This window comes from Osmia lignaria, chromosome 6, assembly GCF_051020975.1.
Source record: "Osmia lignaria lignaria isolate PbOS001 chromosome 6, iyOsmLign1, whole genome shotgun sequence".
NCBI classification, from domain to species: Eukaryota; Metazoa; Arthropoda; class Insecta; order Hymenoptera; family Megachilidae; genus Osmia; species Osmia lignaria.
Window position 1 is genome coordinate 11,522,202 of NC_135037.1, and position 18,317 is coordinate 11,540,518.

An 18,317-nucleotide genomic window follows, 5' to 3' on the forward strand; every position below is an offset into this window, starting at 1 on the left:
CGAAATCGTACTGTATTATACAATATTCAGACTGTTTTATTTACATTTCTTACGTTTCTTAGGAAGATAATATAGTACGTGACAGTCAGCCGGTTCATCGTTTTGCTACTACGTGACTGACTAATGGTCGTATACCTGTTCGAACAAGGGGTTGGTTCATCGAATCGAACAGTCGAGAAAGGTACTTACATTTACCCTTCTCTTTTCTTTTATTTTTGCTTTCCCATCGAGACACAGGGGAGGAAGACATTGGCAATGGGTGAATCATAAGTTTTCATCGAAGAAAGAAGCCGATTGGAGGCCTCGTTTGACCCACGGGAGGCTCGTCTCGTTAGCTTGCCCCCTTCCGTTATATCGTGTCGTAGACAGTTAGTAAGTACGTGGATCTCGATGCGAAGACTCGGCTAAATCAGCCGGCGAAATAGCCTTTTACGCTACTTGTGCTTGTCAACGCGTCCGTCTCTGCCGGCGATTTAACATCTCTAATCGTGACCTTATTCTCATCGATATCTTTCACGAGCCATACTGTTGCAGTTAGAAAGCATCGGAGAACCTTGTGAAGTAATTTTATGTGAATATTCTCTGCCACAGTATCGTCGATTCGGATACAAAGTTGCGAGGGTTGCAGGATCAATGACCACCGCCTCTTTCAGATCATAGTAAAAAGTCAGAATAGAAGGAAGCTCGTAAATCATCGTTAACCGAGCGGAACCGATCGATCGATCAGTCAGTCAAAGAGGTCGCGATCCTCGATGGTGGTGAACTCGGTGGTGGTCTCAACGTGTATCAAACGTTCTTCCTGGTCGTTTCTTTGGGAGATACGGTGAGACGATACCCATGACCAGGGATGTCAGTTCCGGTACATTGACGCACGGATTATCACGAGCAAAGAAGAAAGTTGCGAAGCAAAATAAAAATAGAGAGTATCGGTATTGAGGGATTTTTGGTATAAGAGGTATAAGAACGAACGAATCGCGTCGCAAGCTCGAGAAGAAGCGATAAGGAGGAGACAGACAGCACGAATCGTATGGCATGAGAGAGAGTAAAATCTACTGATAAGCGGTTAGCCCCGATGCTGGTGTAGACCCGGGTTACTCTTGCATTGTTGTGGCGCGTTAGCAAGCAGCTAACCAACTGTGTCACCGCTAGTGTGTCCCAGTGGTGTTGGTGGCCGCGATGCTGCCGGTGCTGGCCACGTTCGCCGCTGCTCTTGCTCTATGAATACGGGGTTACTGCTCTACCTTTCTGGCCTCTTCGTCGCTCCAGAGAAGCTTTCAGGCTTCTCGCGGTGGAACGCTGGAACGACTGGTCTGTCGTGGACTTGTGGGGATGTTATGTAAGCTGTAGTCGATCGACACATAAACGCGTACCGAGAGACACACGGTGTGGTACACACGGCCGCGATTGGTACGCGAGGAGGAGCCGACGTGACGCGACTCTCCTTGGATTATTTATTGTTCTTCTGTGTAGCGAAGATCGCAACGCGACACGATACGTTTCATTTACCATCGAATGCCGTGCATCACAAAGGTGTCCTCCGTTCACTGGACGATACACATTAGCAGATCGATCTTTCAGGTGATCGAGTAGCTACGTGCCCTGGCGGTGATCCTCGAAGTCTAACCGAGGACACCAGTCTCTATCCGTGGTTCAGTTTCGACGAGTTGCCGAGCTATGAGGAGGACACGCGACTAAGAACCGAGGACAGGGAGGAAGACGACGAGAAGGAGTACGAGGACCGTTTAGGAATGTCTTCGGCTTCGACGAGCAAGCTGCAGATTTTATGGGATCGTTACATTCGTGCCGAGCCGCAGAGTTACGAGGTACAACGATCTCTCTTGTGGACCTTGGAATTTACAGAATCACGCGAACCGCATCCTCATCTTTTACGATACTTTCTACTTTTTTCCACGCCTTTATATTGTGCTAAATCTTTCATTTGACTTGATATCGAAGAATGCAGAAGATTTCTATTAGCTGCTGCAACTTCCACACACGTTCATTTTACCTTAACGTTCTTCCTTTCGCGTTGGAGTTTAAACCTGGCTTTACACGCTCGTGCCATTTACACAAATTGATTTACGTATACAAAATTTGCCGAATACACTGAATTGATAATCTTGTTTACGTATTCAGCTTAATTTACAGAATTTTCCACTTTGTTGATTAATTTTGCTCGGGTAAGGTTCAGAATATATTGCGCTTAGTCGACAGTATCTGTAAGCTTTATTGTTCTACAAGTTACCAAAATAGGCTGAAATTATGAAGAAGCAAAAAGTCGATAATTCGATTAAGTTATCAACATTAGCTAGATTTGGTTGCACCATTAAGTATCGAGGTTTGCGTCAATCTCAATCAAATTTTATTCAAACTAAACTATCTACCTGTACAAATCCGATTGTGCGATGCAATTTGTGTAAACTATACGAGTATGGAAATCCAAGGTAATTAACGAATAACGTGTCTTTTACCGTGTCTAGCAATGTAGGATTTCGTAATAATCGTCGTCGAATGGTTCTCTCACGAATCGAACACAACTTTACTCGTCGGGATGACTTACAAGTCAGGCGTAACATGTTTGTCGATACTTTGCCACGAGGATCGAAATAATACGAGATCCTGTTGTAGGTACCGTGCAACGTAAATGGTATTGATTTCATCGCATGTTCGCGTTAAAATAATCGCAGACTAAATTCGTTCAACGTAAGGAACATTTTAGAGCATCCGTAAGCTGGCAGTCGTTTACTTTTTATGAAGATTAATAAAAAAAGAAAAAGAAGAAATTATTAACTGATAGAATATCTTTCCACATGGGTGATTATGTCATTCGATTGCAACGCTTTGAACCATATACATATATATATATATATATTTTTGTTTTTGTTATCAGTTTGTACGGTTGATATTGTATTCTTGTCAAAGTTGACACAAACTACTGTACAATCAATGCTTGAAACGTTCTGTTTGCGGTTGTTTTCCGTGTGAATCATGGTAGGTATTTACGCATTGAACGAACACGATACGATTGCCGGTCGGTAAATAACAATTTTCTTTTTCGTCTTCCGCGAGAAAAGGGTTAAATCTTAATTATTATAAAATTATAATTCACCAAAGGCGAGATGGTACTCGCGAACTTTTGGCCTCTGTGTGTTTTTTCGGCTGTTGGTTAATGCCTTGTATCGCGTCGATTATTTTATCGTTTACACTACGACACGTGCAATAATCGGGTTGCAGTTCGAAAGAAAACGAAAGAAAACGAAAGAAAACAATATCTTTGTTCTTTTTTATCCAGTTCGGAACTCTGTATCAACTATTTCCTCGTCTTGTGTCCGTAATCTCTGTCGTAACGAGTTGTTTTTCTTGTTACACTATCAAGTCCGAAACAAGCATGGCACTGCTAAAAAAAGAACACACAGTTACATTATTCGTATTTACGTGGGCTATATTAATTTATTATTTCGTGAACGCTGACGAAACCCCGAATTACGCCTACCGATTATCCTTCATCTTTTTCTCTCTTCATTTATTCTGATCCAATTTGCCAGCAGATAAAGAATGTAAAACTTTTAGACAAAACAGTTATGTTTTCTCTTCTATTTTCTTTTATATATAGGAATCATCGTGGTTGGACGTGTTTCTTGCCGAACTGCTTGCCCAAGTGAAAGAAGGCCGAGACGTGAAAGATGCCATATCGTTTTGGTAAGTTTTTACACTAATCAATTTAGATAGCAAACTGGAGAATCAGATTAAAAAAAAAAAGAAATTAATCCATAATATGTTTAGTAATTTATGGCTGCTTCTATTAAATTAAGACGATCGACGCGACGTGTGAAAAAAGCAAAAGCTTCCAAGATATTTTAGTCTTTGTTGTCACGACGGAGAAGCGATCGTTGACCGCAGTATGAAATGAAAATACGATCTCGTAGCTGTGGTTTCGACGCTATCACGTTCGATTTTCCTAATTCATTTTTACCTTTCACCATTCCGTTCTCGCCTTTTGGTTTGCCACTCGATTCTCCCCTTGATACTTAAATGCGAAAAAGAAGGAAATCAAAGGAAACATACCAGAAAATATTTCCAAGTCTCCGATGGACGCGTTGGTATCACTATCCGGCACAAAGATTAAAAATTTTCTTCACGAAAGTTTCCTACCTAAAACCTTCCAACGAAGATACCGCGTTACCCACTGAAAATAATATTCCATGCAAACGTGAACGTTCAAACACAATGGTCAACTATCGGGCAGACTGATAATAAAATGATAACGGGACCTCGTTTGATGGATAAGATAAGGCTATAAAAGTAAGACGCAATATGGAAATATTCATTACAGTTCAACCGGTGGAGGAGGTGTGTCTACTCTTGTAGCTTGCGAGTTACTTTCGGACGTTCACAAATTGTGCTCGAAGAGGATCAACGGTGACGAACTGATCGGTTTGAAGAGGTATCTGTGCGAAGATCGTGGTTGGCGTTGCCTGGCGGTTTTACAATTTCTCGGCGTACGAGGTCTTTCTTGCGCACGAGAGCTGGTAGCTCTTTTGGTCGCCCTGTATCCGGTAGCTGTTCAAGAGGACGCTAACAAGCCGGCTTCCACCAATTCGTCGAGCGTTGCCGAAGAGCGGAATCCTTATGTAAAATTCTACTGCAACGACGATACCGTCGACACGGTAGATATCGTGCCGCACGCGAGGCGAAGATCGACAAAGTCTGGTCGGAACGGTGTTCTCCACGAGGGCAATGTACCGTCGCGAAGAAGAACAGCTCGTGGACAAAGTATCGGTGCCAAGGTGCCGGTCCAGCATAGACAAAGATCGTTTGGCGGGTTCGAAGCGCGTCGCAACACGCCGGAAAGCGCGAGCAGCGAGTCCGAATTGCTGACAGACGGTATCGATCAGGCACGATCCCTCACGCTGAAGATCCGTCTGAATCCTATGGACTTTGAGTACTTCACGTCCGTCGTCAGAAGCGACGAGGAACAAAAATGGCAAGCGGCCCTCTACGAATTGCCCGCGCGGCCAGCCAAGAAAACCTCGAATGATTACGTGGATGAGAGGATCAAGCAAGTTCTGGACGCTAGGATCAGCAACTTTGAGGCCAGCTTGTTGATCATCCAACTGCTTCAGGGACTACGAGACTATGATACTCCAGCCAAGCAAACACCCGCTGTGCAAGTTCTAAAATTCGCACTTGACACCCTTTGGTCCCTTCAGTTCGGTATCGACTGCACCGGTTTAACCGGTACCGAATGTGCCACCTTGAAAGCAGCGGCTGCCAGGCTGATGCTCACCGCGTTGGAACGAGTGTTAAGGGCCAACGAGCCTACCACCGCCGTCATTCACAATGGATTACTGCCCATGACTCTGAGATTGCTCGAAGATGCTTGCAGCAAACCCATGAACGTCTTCTCACCGGAAGAAGGCTCGCTTCTTCAAGAGTTCATCTTCGCCACAATCTACGGAATCGTCACTTTCCTCTATTGTTTGCTACATCGACAGGGCACCACGCTCGAGAAGCTGTCCGATTTCTTGGAATTGTTTCAATTGTTTACCGAAAGCCAAGATGGAAAGCTGGTCGAGCGAACCGTATTCGCGATTGTTGACCTACCGAGCGTTGATCCAGCGAGGTCGGTAATCCGCGCCAGAAAGGTCATTGATATGATAGGTGCACTGACGAGCGGTTTGAAATCCGTTCGACGCGATATTTCTCATACGACAAACTGCAACCGAGCAAAACACAAATCCTGTGTCAATAAAATACAGATTCATCATCATTCGGATGTATTTGGGGCAGCTTACACCCAGCCGATGGTCGGCACTGTTACGAAACAGGCTTGTTGCATTTCCTCTCTGTTTATGACACTCGCTAATCTGCTGAAGCAGTCTCATCCTTTCGCTACCGAGCTACAGATTCGATTGATCAAAGTTTCGACAGCAGCCGGCACTTGTTGCTGTTTTCCACCGAGAACACTCATGACCAGCATTGTATCGTTCTTGTTGGAGAGACACGATCCAGCAACGTACGCTCCAGCCGTCGCATTTCTCGAGCGTACGTTCTACAAGGAGCTCGCTGCATACTCGGAATCCGATACATGTTCTACCTGCGACAGACCTGTGTCATTTTCTTGGGATTTTTTAGAGTTGTACGCAGACCTGTTGACGCTAGACGATCCAAAACTATGCTACATCATAATGGCACACTTGCTGAAAATAGCACCCTCCTCTAAGTTTCATATCAGAAAGGAGTTGCTCTTGAAGGTGCTCTACCCGACCTTCCTGAAAGCTAAGAGCTGTTACACGGCCGACAAGGGCAACGTTACCGCCAAGTTTCTCATTCAGTCCTGTCTCTCCGCCATGACCTGTTTGATCGTAAACACTCAAATATGCGAAGGGTTCACGGAGATCAACGGGTTGGAAGAAGTTTTGGCTTTGATAACGGACACAGCCTTCACTCGGACCGTTTACGCCCTGCTGGAGGTCACTGTCATTATCGAGATCTGGAAGACGAGTTCTATAGAGGCGAATCTCGGGAACATAGAAAAGTCTGCGCTTAAATCTCTGTTCGATTCTCTTGAAAAGGAAACCACAGAGTTGTTACGTGCTTTGGAAGATACACCAGATGGTTCTAGCGAAGGAAAACGGGGGGATCTGCCATCCGATCAAATTTCTACCACAGAGATGAGCGATCAAAGTATGGAAGATAAAACAACCGAAGAAACTATCGTGGAGAACGATGCTTCGGCAGATCAAAGCGAATTGGAAGGATCGATCGATACGATTTCTTGTTTTCCGGAAGTATTCGACAATTCTGAAGTGACTGCATCTTGTCCAGATACCGATAACGAAGCGGATCCTGGCAAAAGAATAAATCTTTATCAAGCCAGCGCAGCTTGGAGAGCCGCCGCTGGTGTTGCTCTTTGTAGTCCAAAATTTCGCACGAAACTATCCTTCCACTCCGTGTCCCAGAAGTCTCTGCAACTGTTCAAAACGTTGGCCGTACTTATCTCCACGGACACCATCGCAGGTACGTAGAACAAACTGCACCGTATAGTGTAGAAAGAATATCTGGATTTATACATATGTACACCTTTGCCCTCTTTTCTTTTTTTCTTTTTTTCTTTTTTTTTTAGATTCCAATAAATCAGCGCACAGACTCTTCGAGGCTTTACTCACGTGCTGCTTGACATCCCCGTTGTGTAAGTGCCTTTTATATAACGAGCCGTGAATCATAAGCATTTCGAGTACGTTTCTGTCCTACACGTACTTCTTCCGTCGCGCACAGCTGCGGATTAAGATCCTAATAAGCTGCGCGAATTCAGTCGACGTGAAAACAGTTCACAGAATGTTTGTCATCGGTAAACATCTCGAACTGTCCACGCTGTTAGTAGAGCAGCTATTTCCAAGAATCATAGAATATTTCCTTGCTGATACGTCGATGGGTTTTTATTATTGTTACATTGTTGGTAGATGTAATATATAAAAACGTTAATACAGGTGACTGCGACGTAATCATGGAATTGGGCAGAGCATTGATGGAAGCAGGCGTGAAACTGGGTCGTGGATTGGCTATCATTATAGAAGCTTTATTGAAAGTGTCCATGCTAAAGCCAGCTCAAGAAGAAACTGTACCGCAATATACCCGACCAAGGGTACAATTTCTTTCATTTCTATTTTCTTTCACAAAAAATTGATTTCTTTAATTATAATACTTACAGTGTTCCCTTTCTTGATATCAGTTACCAACTATGACGTTAGACGCCATGCCGGATTGTGCAGCGGATGACAGTAGCACAGGTGAATACGTGACTGCTGATGATGGTTATGAGGCCGATGTAGAAATACCGGGACGAAGTCCTCGCAATAACAGTGTGAAAAGAAGTAATTCATTAGGACCTGTGCTCGAACCTAGAGGTCATGCTAATGCACATCCTGCCTTGTGCTCCTTGGCAGTAGACCTGTTAATTCATTTCAGTGAACAGTAAGTGTTTGGATAGTGTAGAAGGTGTTGCAATAACTGTTAACATGGAATATTTTTCCACAGAGGTTTGGATACCGATAGGGCATCTATCATAACCGCTGGTTTGAGGAAAGTTGCAGTTACTTGCAGAGAGAGCGCCTCAAGCTGTGCCGCTCTAGCTGGCTCAGGCGTGATCACAAAAATTTTAAACGGTTTTAGAGATATATTCACTAGCAGGGATACTCAATATCAAGGTAAGTTAATTACATATTTAACTTTTATCGAATTTTCCTCTTAACATTATGTAATAAAATGTTTCAGATCTGCAACACGCTATTTTAGAAGTGTTTACTTTATTGGCGACACAATCCATCTCACCATCAGAATTAGTCACATACTTGTCTCTGTTCAAAGTCGACGCACCTCCGCTTTTATCGCTATTGCAACCACTTTACCACCTTGTCCTAGTAGCACGCCCTCAACCCAATTTCATTCTGTCATTCCCCGTAATGGCTGAGGCAAAGATATTCTCAAAAGCTCAATCGCAAGAGTACAAAAACTTAGAGAAGGCCGAGAATCTTGTAAACAACTTTCGGAAGCGACATTTCGCATCGGGTATATGCAGTCCATGGTCCGTGCATGCAACGTGCTTACCAATCGGCCCTGAACTGGCTTGGCCAGTTTGGTTGCAAGGTTGCTCCGTTTCAATGTGGCTGAGAGTTGAAAGAGGATTACCTATTAATGGCAAAGGAATATTGATTAACACATCACCAATGCCAGATTCAGACAATGAAAGTTTGTCAGACTGGGGCATCTTATCTGATAACTGGAGCCGAGAAGGTTGGTAAAGCAACGTTTCCTGTAAAATAACATGTTATAAATTCGTTTAACCATACGCAATTAATGTTTTAACTTGAACGAGTCGTTGGAACGTTTCTTACGTACGTATATCAACGTGTAGCAATAAGTTTGTTATTTTTTTATCGAACGCATGCTCTTCAAATTATCGTGGAAAGACCAATCGATGTCTGATCTTTTCTTGGGTACACCAGTCGTAGCAGGTTCGACATCTCCACCTACGCCAACGTCCATTGTCCACTTGATGTCTATCGGATTTGAATCGCTGGTTTTTGAAACATGGTTGGATCTTAAATCAGGTAACTAAATACGTTTATTTTTTAAAATGCTAATTACAGAAATGTGTATATTGTATTTTTCTGTTTCAGATAAATTGATTTTACGATTAACCCGGCCAGATGATAAAACGAACCGAACAATATCTGAAACATCGGTAACTGGTATGCTTCCCTCTGGTCGATGGCATCATTTGTCACTGAATTTCAAAGACACAGTTTTAAACAAACGTAGCGCCGTTGTTGAGGTTGTCCTTTGGGTAGATGGCTGGAGAGAAATCAACGCACAATTACCATTCGATGGTCTATTAGTGAGAAAACCTGGAACTACATGCGTTCTATTAGGCCAAGTCGGATCAAGCAACATCGGTGCTTGGTATCTTGGAAACTTAATGGTATTCAGGTGTGCATTTCCTTCACGTGACATTAAACTAGCAATTAATTACCGTGTTACGTATGCCTATCGGTGACAATTAAACTTACAGGTGTCCAGTATTTACGAAGGAGAGAGCACTGTATCTGGCAAGTCTTGGACCTAATTACACTAATCTTGCTGAATGTATTTTAAATACGGAGAAGCCAGATTTCGCACCGCTAATTGCGTCTGGAGCTTTAGATGGTGTTCGAGAAATAAGATTTGGTAAGCATTAAGCTCCGTACATTTGCTATTTTTATTTTAGATTCACTTGATTACGTCTGCGTCTAATACAGAGGGTGGCAAATTTGATACGAGTCGACGAAAGTCATACGGAGGAACGTATTTAAGGCGCGCTGTGGAGACCAAAGTATCTGATACAAAAATTGATTGGGACGCGGTTATGGATGCTACAAATTCTCATTTAGGTGAACTGCAAGACAATCTGTTGCTCAGTTACGAAGCACAAAATCCCAATATCGTTCATTTGTATCCTCAAGCTATTGCGAACCCTGCTGGTAGGTTCTCTAACTTTTGCCTTGTATAGCAATTCATTCGTAATTTATAGCATTTATTTTCCTATTTATAGCTGTGGTAAGAAATCTATTTCCGGGTCAACCAGGTTTTAGGGTCGTTTCTGCACCGGAACATAGAGTTTCGCAACAACCACCTTTGTCTGTGGCACCGATATTGTCCGTTCGATTAGAATGCCAACAGTACAGGGGTCTTGTACCCGCTGCTATCCTAGTGGGTGGTGTACCCATATTTTTATATCTGTTCGCAAGAGTAAGCACGACTATGTATAAAATAAATTTTATATCCAAAATTATATTAAACATCTGATAACTACTAAAAAGGATTGATCCTATACAGGTAGTCGAATTAAACTCGACCGAGGAAGAACAAGCATTAGCTCTTTCGATAGTTCTCCACTTAATAAATAATGATTCCGAACTTTTAAATCAGTATCGATCCGAAGGTGGAACATCTTTAATCCTACGCATTCTAGAATCGCCACGGTGCCACGCAGGTAGACATATTCTGAAAGCAATGTTAGATGCAGCTTGTGATAGTTCGATCCTAATAAAAGATATCGGCAGCGGCAATCATTCGGTCTCACAAAATTGCGAAGCTGTCATCACGGATCCTGAATCGATCAAAGGTGCACTGACTGCGTGGAGAACGTGGGCGAAACATGATACGTTAAATTTGCTATTGCAAGCATTGTTATTGCTGTTGAGAGATCAGCATTCACAGCGTGAATTTAATGCATCTCAATTGAACAGAGTAGGAATTGTTGACACGATTTTAACTCTGTGCAAGGTAAGTGGATTTTACTTTGTTAGTATATAATTACATGTGCTAACATGAAGATAATTTCACTGATTCTTTTATATTTCATAGGAGCATTTTATGTACGAAGAGTTGGGCGCTGTACTCGATTCTACAACCGGAACTGCCGTGGTTGAATTAATAAGAGCACTAATGGGAGCTCCTCCTGAATTTGCTCATTTAGTAGCCATTACAGATTACTTAGTTCTTGTTCATCAAGCATCAGAAACTTACATCACTCATTCGAGACATAATATATACTTCTTGTTGCCACCAATCGGTGAAAAAAAAGTCGTGAAAGTCAGCAACACGGTAACTTCTAGTTCATCTGATGAATCTATAGGAACTCTAGAGAATAGCAAATTGAGCAAGGGTTTAACAAATGCACAGGTTAGTAATTGTACGTTCGCGTTATGTAAAAGTTCGGTAACGATTATAATATATGTATGTGATCACTTTTACAGATTCAAAAAAATAGAATACCAAAACGGAAGGAACGTCGAAATGGACCTCCTCAAGATACTAGTGCCGGAGAAGACTCTGGAATTGCGGCTAGTGATGGGTCTAATCCTCTCAGTAATGTAAGCTTGAAATAATTTTTATTTCATCTGTTAAACAATACTCTGCTACCGATAATGATATTATATGCAGGAAAGACAACCAACATGGACAGATGAAAGAAGAGCTTGTCAAGGCCTAGTTTGTGAAGGACTTTTGTTGCTGCTTCGAGATGCAGTTAGAGTTTTACCTGATAGCCAAGTTGGCTCGGTACTGAAACATGTTCTAAGAGCTGAACTCTTACTTGTATTGGCTAATAATCCCGACACTAGAGTTCGAACAGCATTGATCAAGGTACCAGAAGTTCAATAAAATATTGAAATTTTATCCTAATCCATATATTATACATACATGTAATCATTTTACAGGTCGTCCAAACATATTTACAACGTGCCAGTGACGAAGAAGTTAACAGATTAATAAAACAAAAGTACTTTATGCATTTAGCCAATCAAATAGCGTTATATCCTGGAAGTGAACCATTGGTGGTTGCTTTAGAGAATTTAGCTTTAAGAGGACCAACACTGGCCGCGATGCCTCCGTTAATGGCGATGATAGCGAAAGCAGCAGCTACCGAACCAAACGTAGCCAGACCGATAGTGTCTTTTATCACTGACATCATTGCAAAGGTACAGTAACACATTGCAGCGTTGCCTTTTAAACGGGAAAAAAAAAAAAATAAAATAAAATAAAAATAATAAATAAGGCTGTAATTACAGAATCCCAGTGCGCTAAGGATGCTTTTAGAACAAGGCTTAATCGAATCACTGGTGCAAGCATTAGTTGGAGGAGCTCACAAAGGTGGTTCCACGTCTCTTTACCGGGACATCCATGTCCTTCTCGTTGCTATTGCCACGAAACTCTTAGAGTCTCCAGGAAGTCATCAAATGCAAGCTGTTCTAGACTTGCATTTAATATTAAATCATATGGAACTGAAAGAAAAATCCCATTGCACTAAGAATAGAACTTGTGTGTCGATCGTGAGGGACGCCCAAGTTGCACTCTTCGACGGAGAACTCGATGTGCTCGCAACAAAAGTCTCGAATCAGTCGGGTTTCCGGTTACGTAGCACAGCATCGTATCTCGCTTCAGCATCTCATATAACTTCAGTTTTCACAACATCCAGCGATCAAAGCGATCATGGCTCTCGGTCGTCCAGTTACACTAGTTTGCATGCACCTTCCATCGCAATTTTGCGTGAACCAGGCAAAGGAGAATTACTCGATCGATTCCGTATTATTTTAATGCGTGCCGTTGAATTTATCACCGCGGCTGATGAATCACCATCCGGGAACGAGTTACAGCTGACCAAAAGATTGTTCTCGATTCTCTTACATGGTTTCTGTAATCCGTTAGAGAAGAAAAATCATTGGAGCAGCGGATGGTCTACGAGACATTCTTTAAGAAAATACACAGCTAAAATAATGGTGTGGTTACTTGGACCCCACCAAAGTAACAATACCAGAATTTTTGCTGTCAGGTCACTCATGGAAGAACCGAAAGCTCGCGAAATTCTATCCTCTCTTTTAGAAGTCCATCCACAGGTAAACCCATTAATCATTACGTATTTTTTCATCTTCCATTTTTTTCGCTGTACAACTATGAATGTGTTTATGCGTTAGGTAGAACAAAAATTTACCGTGTTCTTTTGGGATCTTTTGCAAAGACGGGATGAAATACCCAGTGCTGATGCAAGAATATGCGCAGAATTGAAAGAAGCGCTGTCCATATGGGATTTGGCAAAAGGAATAGAACAAGCTAGTCCTGGTATATGGAACGAAGAACTAGCACTGTTAAGACGAGAATTGATGAGAGATCGGGACATATGGATTGATAACAATCTTCCAGCAATTCAGAGGTAAACAAAAGAGAGGAGGATTTCATGTTTTTTGTGCTTTGTCAATTTACATTTATATTCTATAAAATGTTTTTCTCTCAGGATCGCCAATAGGTTCGATGTACTTGCTAAACAGCTAACAGAAAGTGCTATGACTATAACGCGTACAGTTGTAGAGGAACAAAATCAAGAACGTAAAATATTAATGGAAAGACTGAAACATTCGAGAGCATTGGAAGCACAAGCGATTGCTAAATGGAGAGATTTGGCTCGTCGTTTAACCCACGAGAGGGCCGCATGGCACTTTCCAGAAAGTTATCCAAGAAGTTGGGAACTGGACCCAACAGAAGGTCCAGCTAGAGTCAGAATACGACTTCAACGATGTCACTTAAATATTGATAAAAGATTTTTCATGACTGAATATCAAGATAAATTAGATGCCGTGAAATATGAAGCACCTTTATCTTACTTGTTTATGACTGATCGGCAAGACGCAAACGCTTCAGCATTAATTGAGCGGCTACACACTAGCGAAAGAATACGTAAAATGTCTCAAGCCAAAGTAGTTACGCCTAGAGCTGAATTAGCTGGCGAGGTTCTCATCGGTGAAACTTGTCTTTACTTTGTTCCTGATAAACCTGATGTGCCACTACACACGGATGTATGAATTTGTCAATTTTTTTTCTTTATCGTTATAAAATAGATTATTGTAATTTAATCGGTTATGTTCGAATTACAGATAGCTTTAGGCGGTTTGGATTTAGCTATGGTAGGTGGAACAGCTTGGCATCTCGAGGATATTCGAGAGCTGCATAGAAGAAGATATCAACTTCAAGAACGGGCTATTGAAATTTTTCTCATTACTGGAAGAACTTATTTACTTGCATTTAATTCCTCAAAGGTATGCATTAATGTGAAAAAAAAAAAAATGTGCAAGTATTAAGTACAAATTTATAACAATATTTAATTCATAGGAAAGAGACGAATTTGTAACTGAATTGTCTGCTTGCAATTTACCAAGACGAATACCTGGTGATGATCTAAACGAAGCTATCACTTTGTGGAGAAGCGGAGCTTTAACGAATTGGGAATATATAACTTGTTTAAACAAATTAGCTGGTCGTTCCTACAATGATCTAATGCAATACCCTGTGTTCCCATTTGTGCTAGCAGATTATACAAACGAAAAGATCGATCTAAATAATCCAAAAATTTACAGGTAAGTACCGCGTGAAGAATAAAAAATACGAATGAAAAAGCAATAATGCAATTTTTTTTTTTTTGTTTTAGAAATTTCAAACGTCCTATGGCTGTGCAGGATAAGAAAAATGAGCAACATTATATAAATAATTATAATGTAAGGATTTTAATTATCTTTAGATAGTTTCTCTGATCGAACACGTCATATTAATATGCTACTCGTAACTTTGTTTTAGTATCTTAAGCAAGCTTTATCAGAAGGATTAAACTTAATTGCTCTAAATCAAGAACCATTCCATTACGGATCACATTATAGTAATTCGGGAACGGTACTTCACTTTTTGGTACGATTACCACCATTCACCAGTATGTTTTTATGTTATCAAGGTAAATGACATATCCTATTTTTCAGATATATGTACACGTATATGTATTAATTCATCAAGGTTTTATTTTAATTAAATCAACTTTTATTTTAAAGACGACAATTTTGACATTCCTGATCGAACATTTCACGCGCTGGCTACCACATGGAGATTAACTAGTTGCGATTCAACGACCGACGTAAAAGAGTTAATACCTGAATTTTTCTATTTACCTGAATTCTTATTGAACTCCGAAGGTAATATACTTTATTATACCCAAATCTCAACAATAATGTTCAATCGGTGTTCATCAAGGTTTCTTTTAGGATTTAACTTTGGTATTCGACAGAATGGTAATCGGGTAGGAGATGTCGAATTACCAAAATGGTGTGGAGGTGATGCACGACTTTTTATTCTTGCTCACAGAGCAGCATTAGAAGCTGATGTCGTTAGAGAAGTTTTGCCCTACTGGATCGACCTGGTTTTCGGATTTAGACAAACGGGTAGACCAGCGGTGGAAGCTATAAATGTTTTTCATCCTGCGGTATGTTTATATCAAGATTCGTGCGATATTTGATTGAAATGTTGACTTGAAATTCAAGAATTTATATTTTTAGACCTACTATGGATTCAATGTAGAACAAATAGCAGATCCTTTGGAACGTCAAGCTTGGGAGACAATGGTACGCACATATGGCCAGACACCAGCGCAATTATTTAGAGCTGCTCACCCATTACTAATTCAGAATCTTGGGAACACAATGATACATAACCCATTGCCACAAGTAATCGAAGGTGTAGATGGTATGTTGGATTTTGCAGTCACGTTTTTCCTTTCAAAATTTGAACATTGAAAATGATTCTATGATTATAGGCATCAAATGGGGAAACTACGTTGGCGCGCCCGGAAATGAACCAGTTTTATGTTGGAAACATAAACATAGAGCACCACTAGCGTCTTTAGTTCCTTTAATGACTGGTGATGTGTTTGGATTACCTAGTTACACCACTCTTTTACTTGGCTACACAAAAGAGAAGGGTAAATATTTTTCAATTTAACAATTAAACATTTTCGAAAATTTTCGTACTTATGACAGATAGATCATGCAATGTTTTTAGGTGCTAGTATGTTAAGTGGAACATCTGTATTGGGAGCTGCTCTAGTATCATGGGGTGGTACAGATGGAATTGCAAGACTGAAATGTAAAAAGGAACAACCACCAAGACCATTAATTAAGTCATCTGGTCTTGATCCAGTAAGCAACTGCTATTATCCGAAATCTTTTTTCTCAAATCAAGAACCATGTAATAATTTTGTAAAATTTTTTTTTTTTTTTTTTTTCTTTTTCAAGATTACTATTTTAAACTCTGCTCCAGATTGTGGGCAGCTTTGGGCTGGTCACTTATCTGGTAAAATAACGGTGCATACATACACAGTTGTGCCAAGTAAAATTGACTTCAGTTCAGCACCAGCATCTGTGCTCTTAGCTCATAGAAGCAGAGTAACGACAATATCTCTTTCACGAGCATTTAGCATAGCTGTCACGGGTGATACAAGTGGCATTATCGTTATTTGGGATTTAAATAGGTATATATATCGATGAACGCTAAAAAAAAATATATCCATAGACCATTATTATTAACTTTATCTTTTCATTGCAGTTTGACATACATAAGATCCATACCATGTGACCAGAATTACCCTATTCGTTTATTATCGATCAGTGAAACTCTTGGAGACATAGCAGTTACTTATGAAATTCCAAGGACAAGTGAAAATGCTTCTTCGGGTCAGTCCGAATTGAAAATATTTACTATAAACGCACGACCGGTTGGATCTGTTTTGTCTCGAAGAAGGATAACAGCACTGTGTTATAGCAATGCACCGGAAGGAGTTTCCGTCAATGTTATTGCGACGGGATTGGATAACGGAGTGATAAGATTATGGAGCAGTTGGGATTTGAGATTAGTCAGAGAAATTATAAATGGCATAAAAGGTTGTGGACCCGTAATTGCGATAGCATGGGCTTTAGACCAACATCATTTGTATGCAGTAACTGAAGATTTTACTGTCCTTATATGGGAAGGATCGAAACGTTTAAGTAACGGTACACCAAAATTCGTTAATTTAACATCATTGTAAATAAAAAAAAGTCAAAATACTGTTTCAATGCGTAGATAAAAATTCATACATTATTTGAAATACTATTCAAAATCCATTTCTACTTTATCAATAAGTGTTTTACAAAAAAAAAAAAAAAAAAAAGTCACCTTTTATACGATTTTATACGACACTATTATGACATTTTCTGTTAATACTCTGAATAGTTTCTTATTATATTTACATTTATCATACCATGCAACAAAAATCAAGCAATCTTTAAGTATTATTTTATTGAAGTTTTTATTAAAAGTTTGTTATGTTTCTAATAATATAAGAACATCTATATTTTTATACTCTGTTGTATTAAAATATATAATGCACCTACAGAGGAAGTACAGGTTCTGTTATTAATATATTTATAATTTTAACCATACTATATCAAAGATACGCTTAAATCAAATTCTTGATTTCACGAATTTTTTATATTCGTAATATTGTAACATGTGTATATAAACATATTCAATAAATTTATTAAGTAACAGAAAAGTTCCTTCTACTTACCTTAAATCTCATTTAAGTAATCCCTGATGATTTCAAACATTGGATAATATTTTCCTGTTCTTTTTGCAATATCTTCTGCAGTATCCCCGCTTGAATTTACTATATGCGGATTTGTATCTGGATGTAGTAAAAGGAGTTGCAATGCTGGAGAATTATGGGAACTTGCAGACACCAAGTGTAAAGGTGTCTGATCACCTTTGCTCTTAGCATTTATGTCTGCTCCATTTGCAATTAACACTGCTGCACATTCAACATTATTCCAGCAACATGCAGAATGCAATGGTTGCCATCCATCCAGAGTCTCTGCATTTATCTTTGCACCAGCTTGAATTAAATACTATAAATAAAACAGAATACCATTACATTTTTGAAACAATTATTTGAGAGAACATTAAATTTACAAAGTAACGCGTCTGTACCTCCACAATTTCAACATGATTTCCATAACATGCTCTATGCAGCGGAGTGTAACCATCCTTGTCTGTAGCTTCTAAAAGACCAAGATTTATTGTTATCAGCTTCTTTACTTTATCCAATTCACCATTTTCAGCTGCATTCAGAATTTCTTTTTCATCCGGTTCTATAAATAAAAAGAAACAACATTACCGAATCGATTATGAAGATTATGATCAATACACTTCCAAAATCATGATCTAACCTTTAGCATTACGTTCAGTTTCAACTCCGTCATCGTCATCCTCCCAAGCACTTACTTGCATACATTCACTGCGTGGCTGGCTTAATATTTCATCGCGTATTGCTTCTAGATCCATCAATTGATCATTTTCTTCTTCGGACGATGACATTATCGTTCCTCAACCATAAACTTTGAAGAGATAGTTCTATCTCTTTTTATCGT

At 40.1% G+C, this 18,317-nt stretch overlaps 2 protein-coding genes across 6 annotated transcripts; one reads left to right on the plus strand and one right to left on the minus strand.

Moving 5' to 3' along the window:
- Positions 1-56: 56 nt before the first annotated feature.
- Positions 57-16,936, plus strand: mv (lysosomal-trafficking regulator mauve). 4 transcript variants are annotated; one of them, XM_034331486.2, is made up of 33 exons: positions 57-181; positions 1,579-1,823; positions 3,614-3,699; positions 4,334-7,020; positions 7,127-7,192; positions 7,491-7,645; positions 7,733-7,974; positions 8,038-8,207; positions 8,275-8,793; positions 8,970-9,110; positions 9,180-9,489; positions 9,572-9,726; positions 9,798-10,019; positions 10,091-10,287; positions 10,375-10,824; positions 10,906-11,223; positions 11,298-11,414; positions 11,485-11,685; positions 11,760-12,020; positions 12,111-12,935; positions 13,014-13,249; positions 13,331-13,889; positions 13,968-14,129; positions 14,203-14,447; positions 14,519-14,585; positions 14,665-14,815; positions 14,910-15,050; positions 15,120-15,337; positions 15,411-15,597; positions 15,668-15,832; positions 15,913-16,049; positions 16,146-16,381; positions 16,456-16,936. In XM_034331486.2, exons 1-33 carry the CDS (start codon positions 124-126, stop codon positions 16,934-16,936), a joined length of 10,410 nt encoding a protein of 3,469 aa, XP_034187377.2. In that variant the 5' UTR covers positions 57-123. The 4 variants fall into 4 exon arrangements, with proteins under 4 accessions (XP_034187377.2, XP_034187378.2, XP_034187379.2 ...); XM_034331487.2 differs by having other exon boundaries at positions 63-181; positions 9,006-9,110; XM_034331488.2 differs by lacking the exon at positions 57-181 and adding an exon at positions 1,196-1,336.
- LOC117607627 (ankyrin repeat domain-containing protein 49) lies at positions 11,708-18,309 on the minus strand. Of its 2 annotated transcripts, none has more exons than XM_034331555.2 (4): positions 18,117-18,308; positions 17,878-18,038; positions 17,459-17,795; positions 11,708-12,733 (listed from the first exon to the last, which is right to left on the minus strand). In XM_034331555.2, the coding sequence occupies exons 1-3, from the start codon at positions 18,262-18,264 to the stop codon at positions 17,460-17,462; spliced, it is 645 nt and encodes a 214-aa protein (XP_034187446.1). In that variant the 5' UTR covers positions 18,265-18,308; the 3' UTR covers positions 11,708-12,733; position 17,459. The 2 variants fall into 2 exon arrangements, with proteins under 2 accessions (XP_034187446.1, XP_034187447.1); XM_034331556.2 differs by lacking the exon at positions 11,708-12,733 and adding an exon at positions 17,048-17,278 and having other exon boundaries at positions 18,117-18,309.
- Between the last annotated feature and the right edge of the window lie 8 nt (positions 18,310-18,317).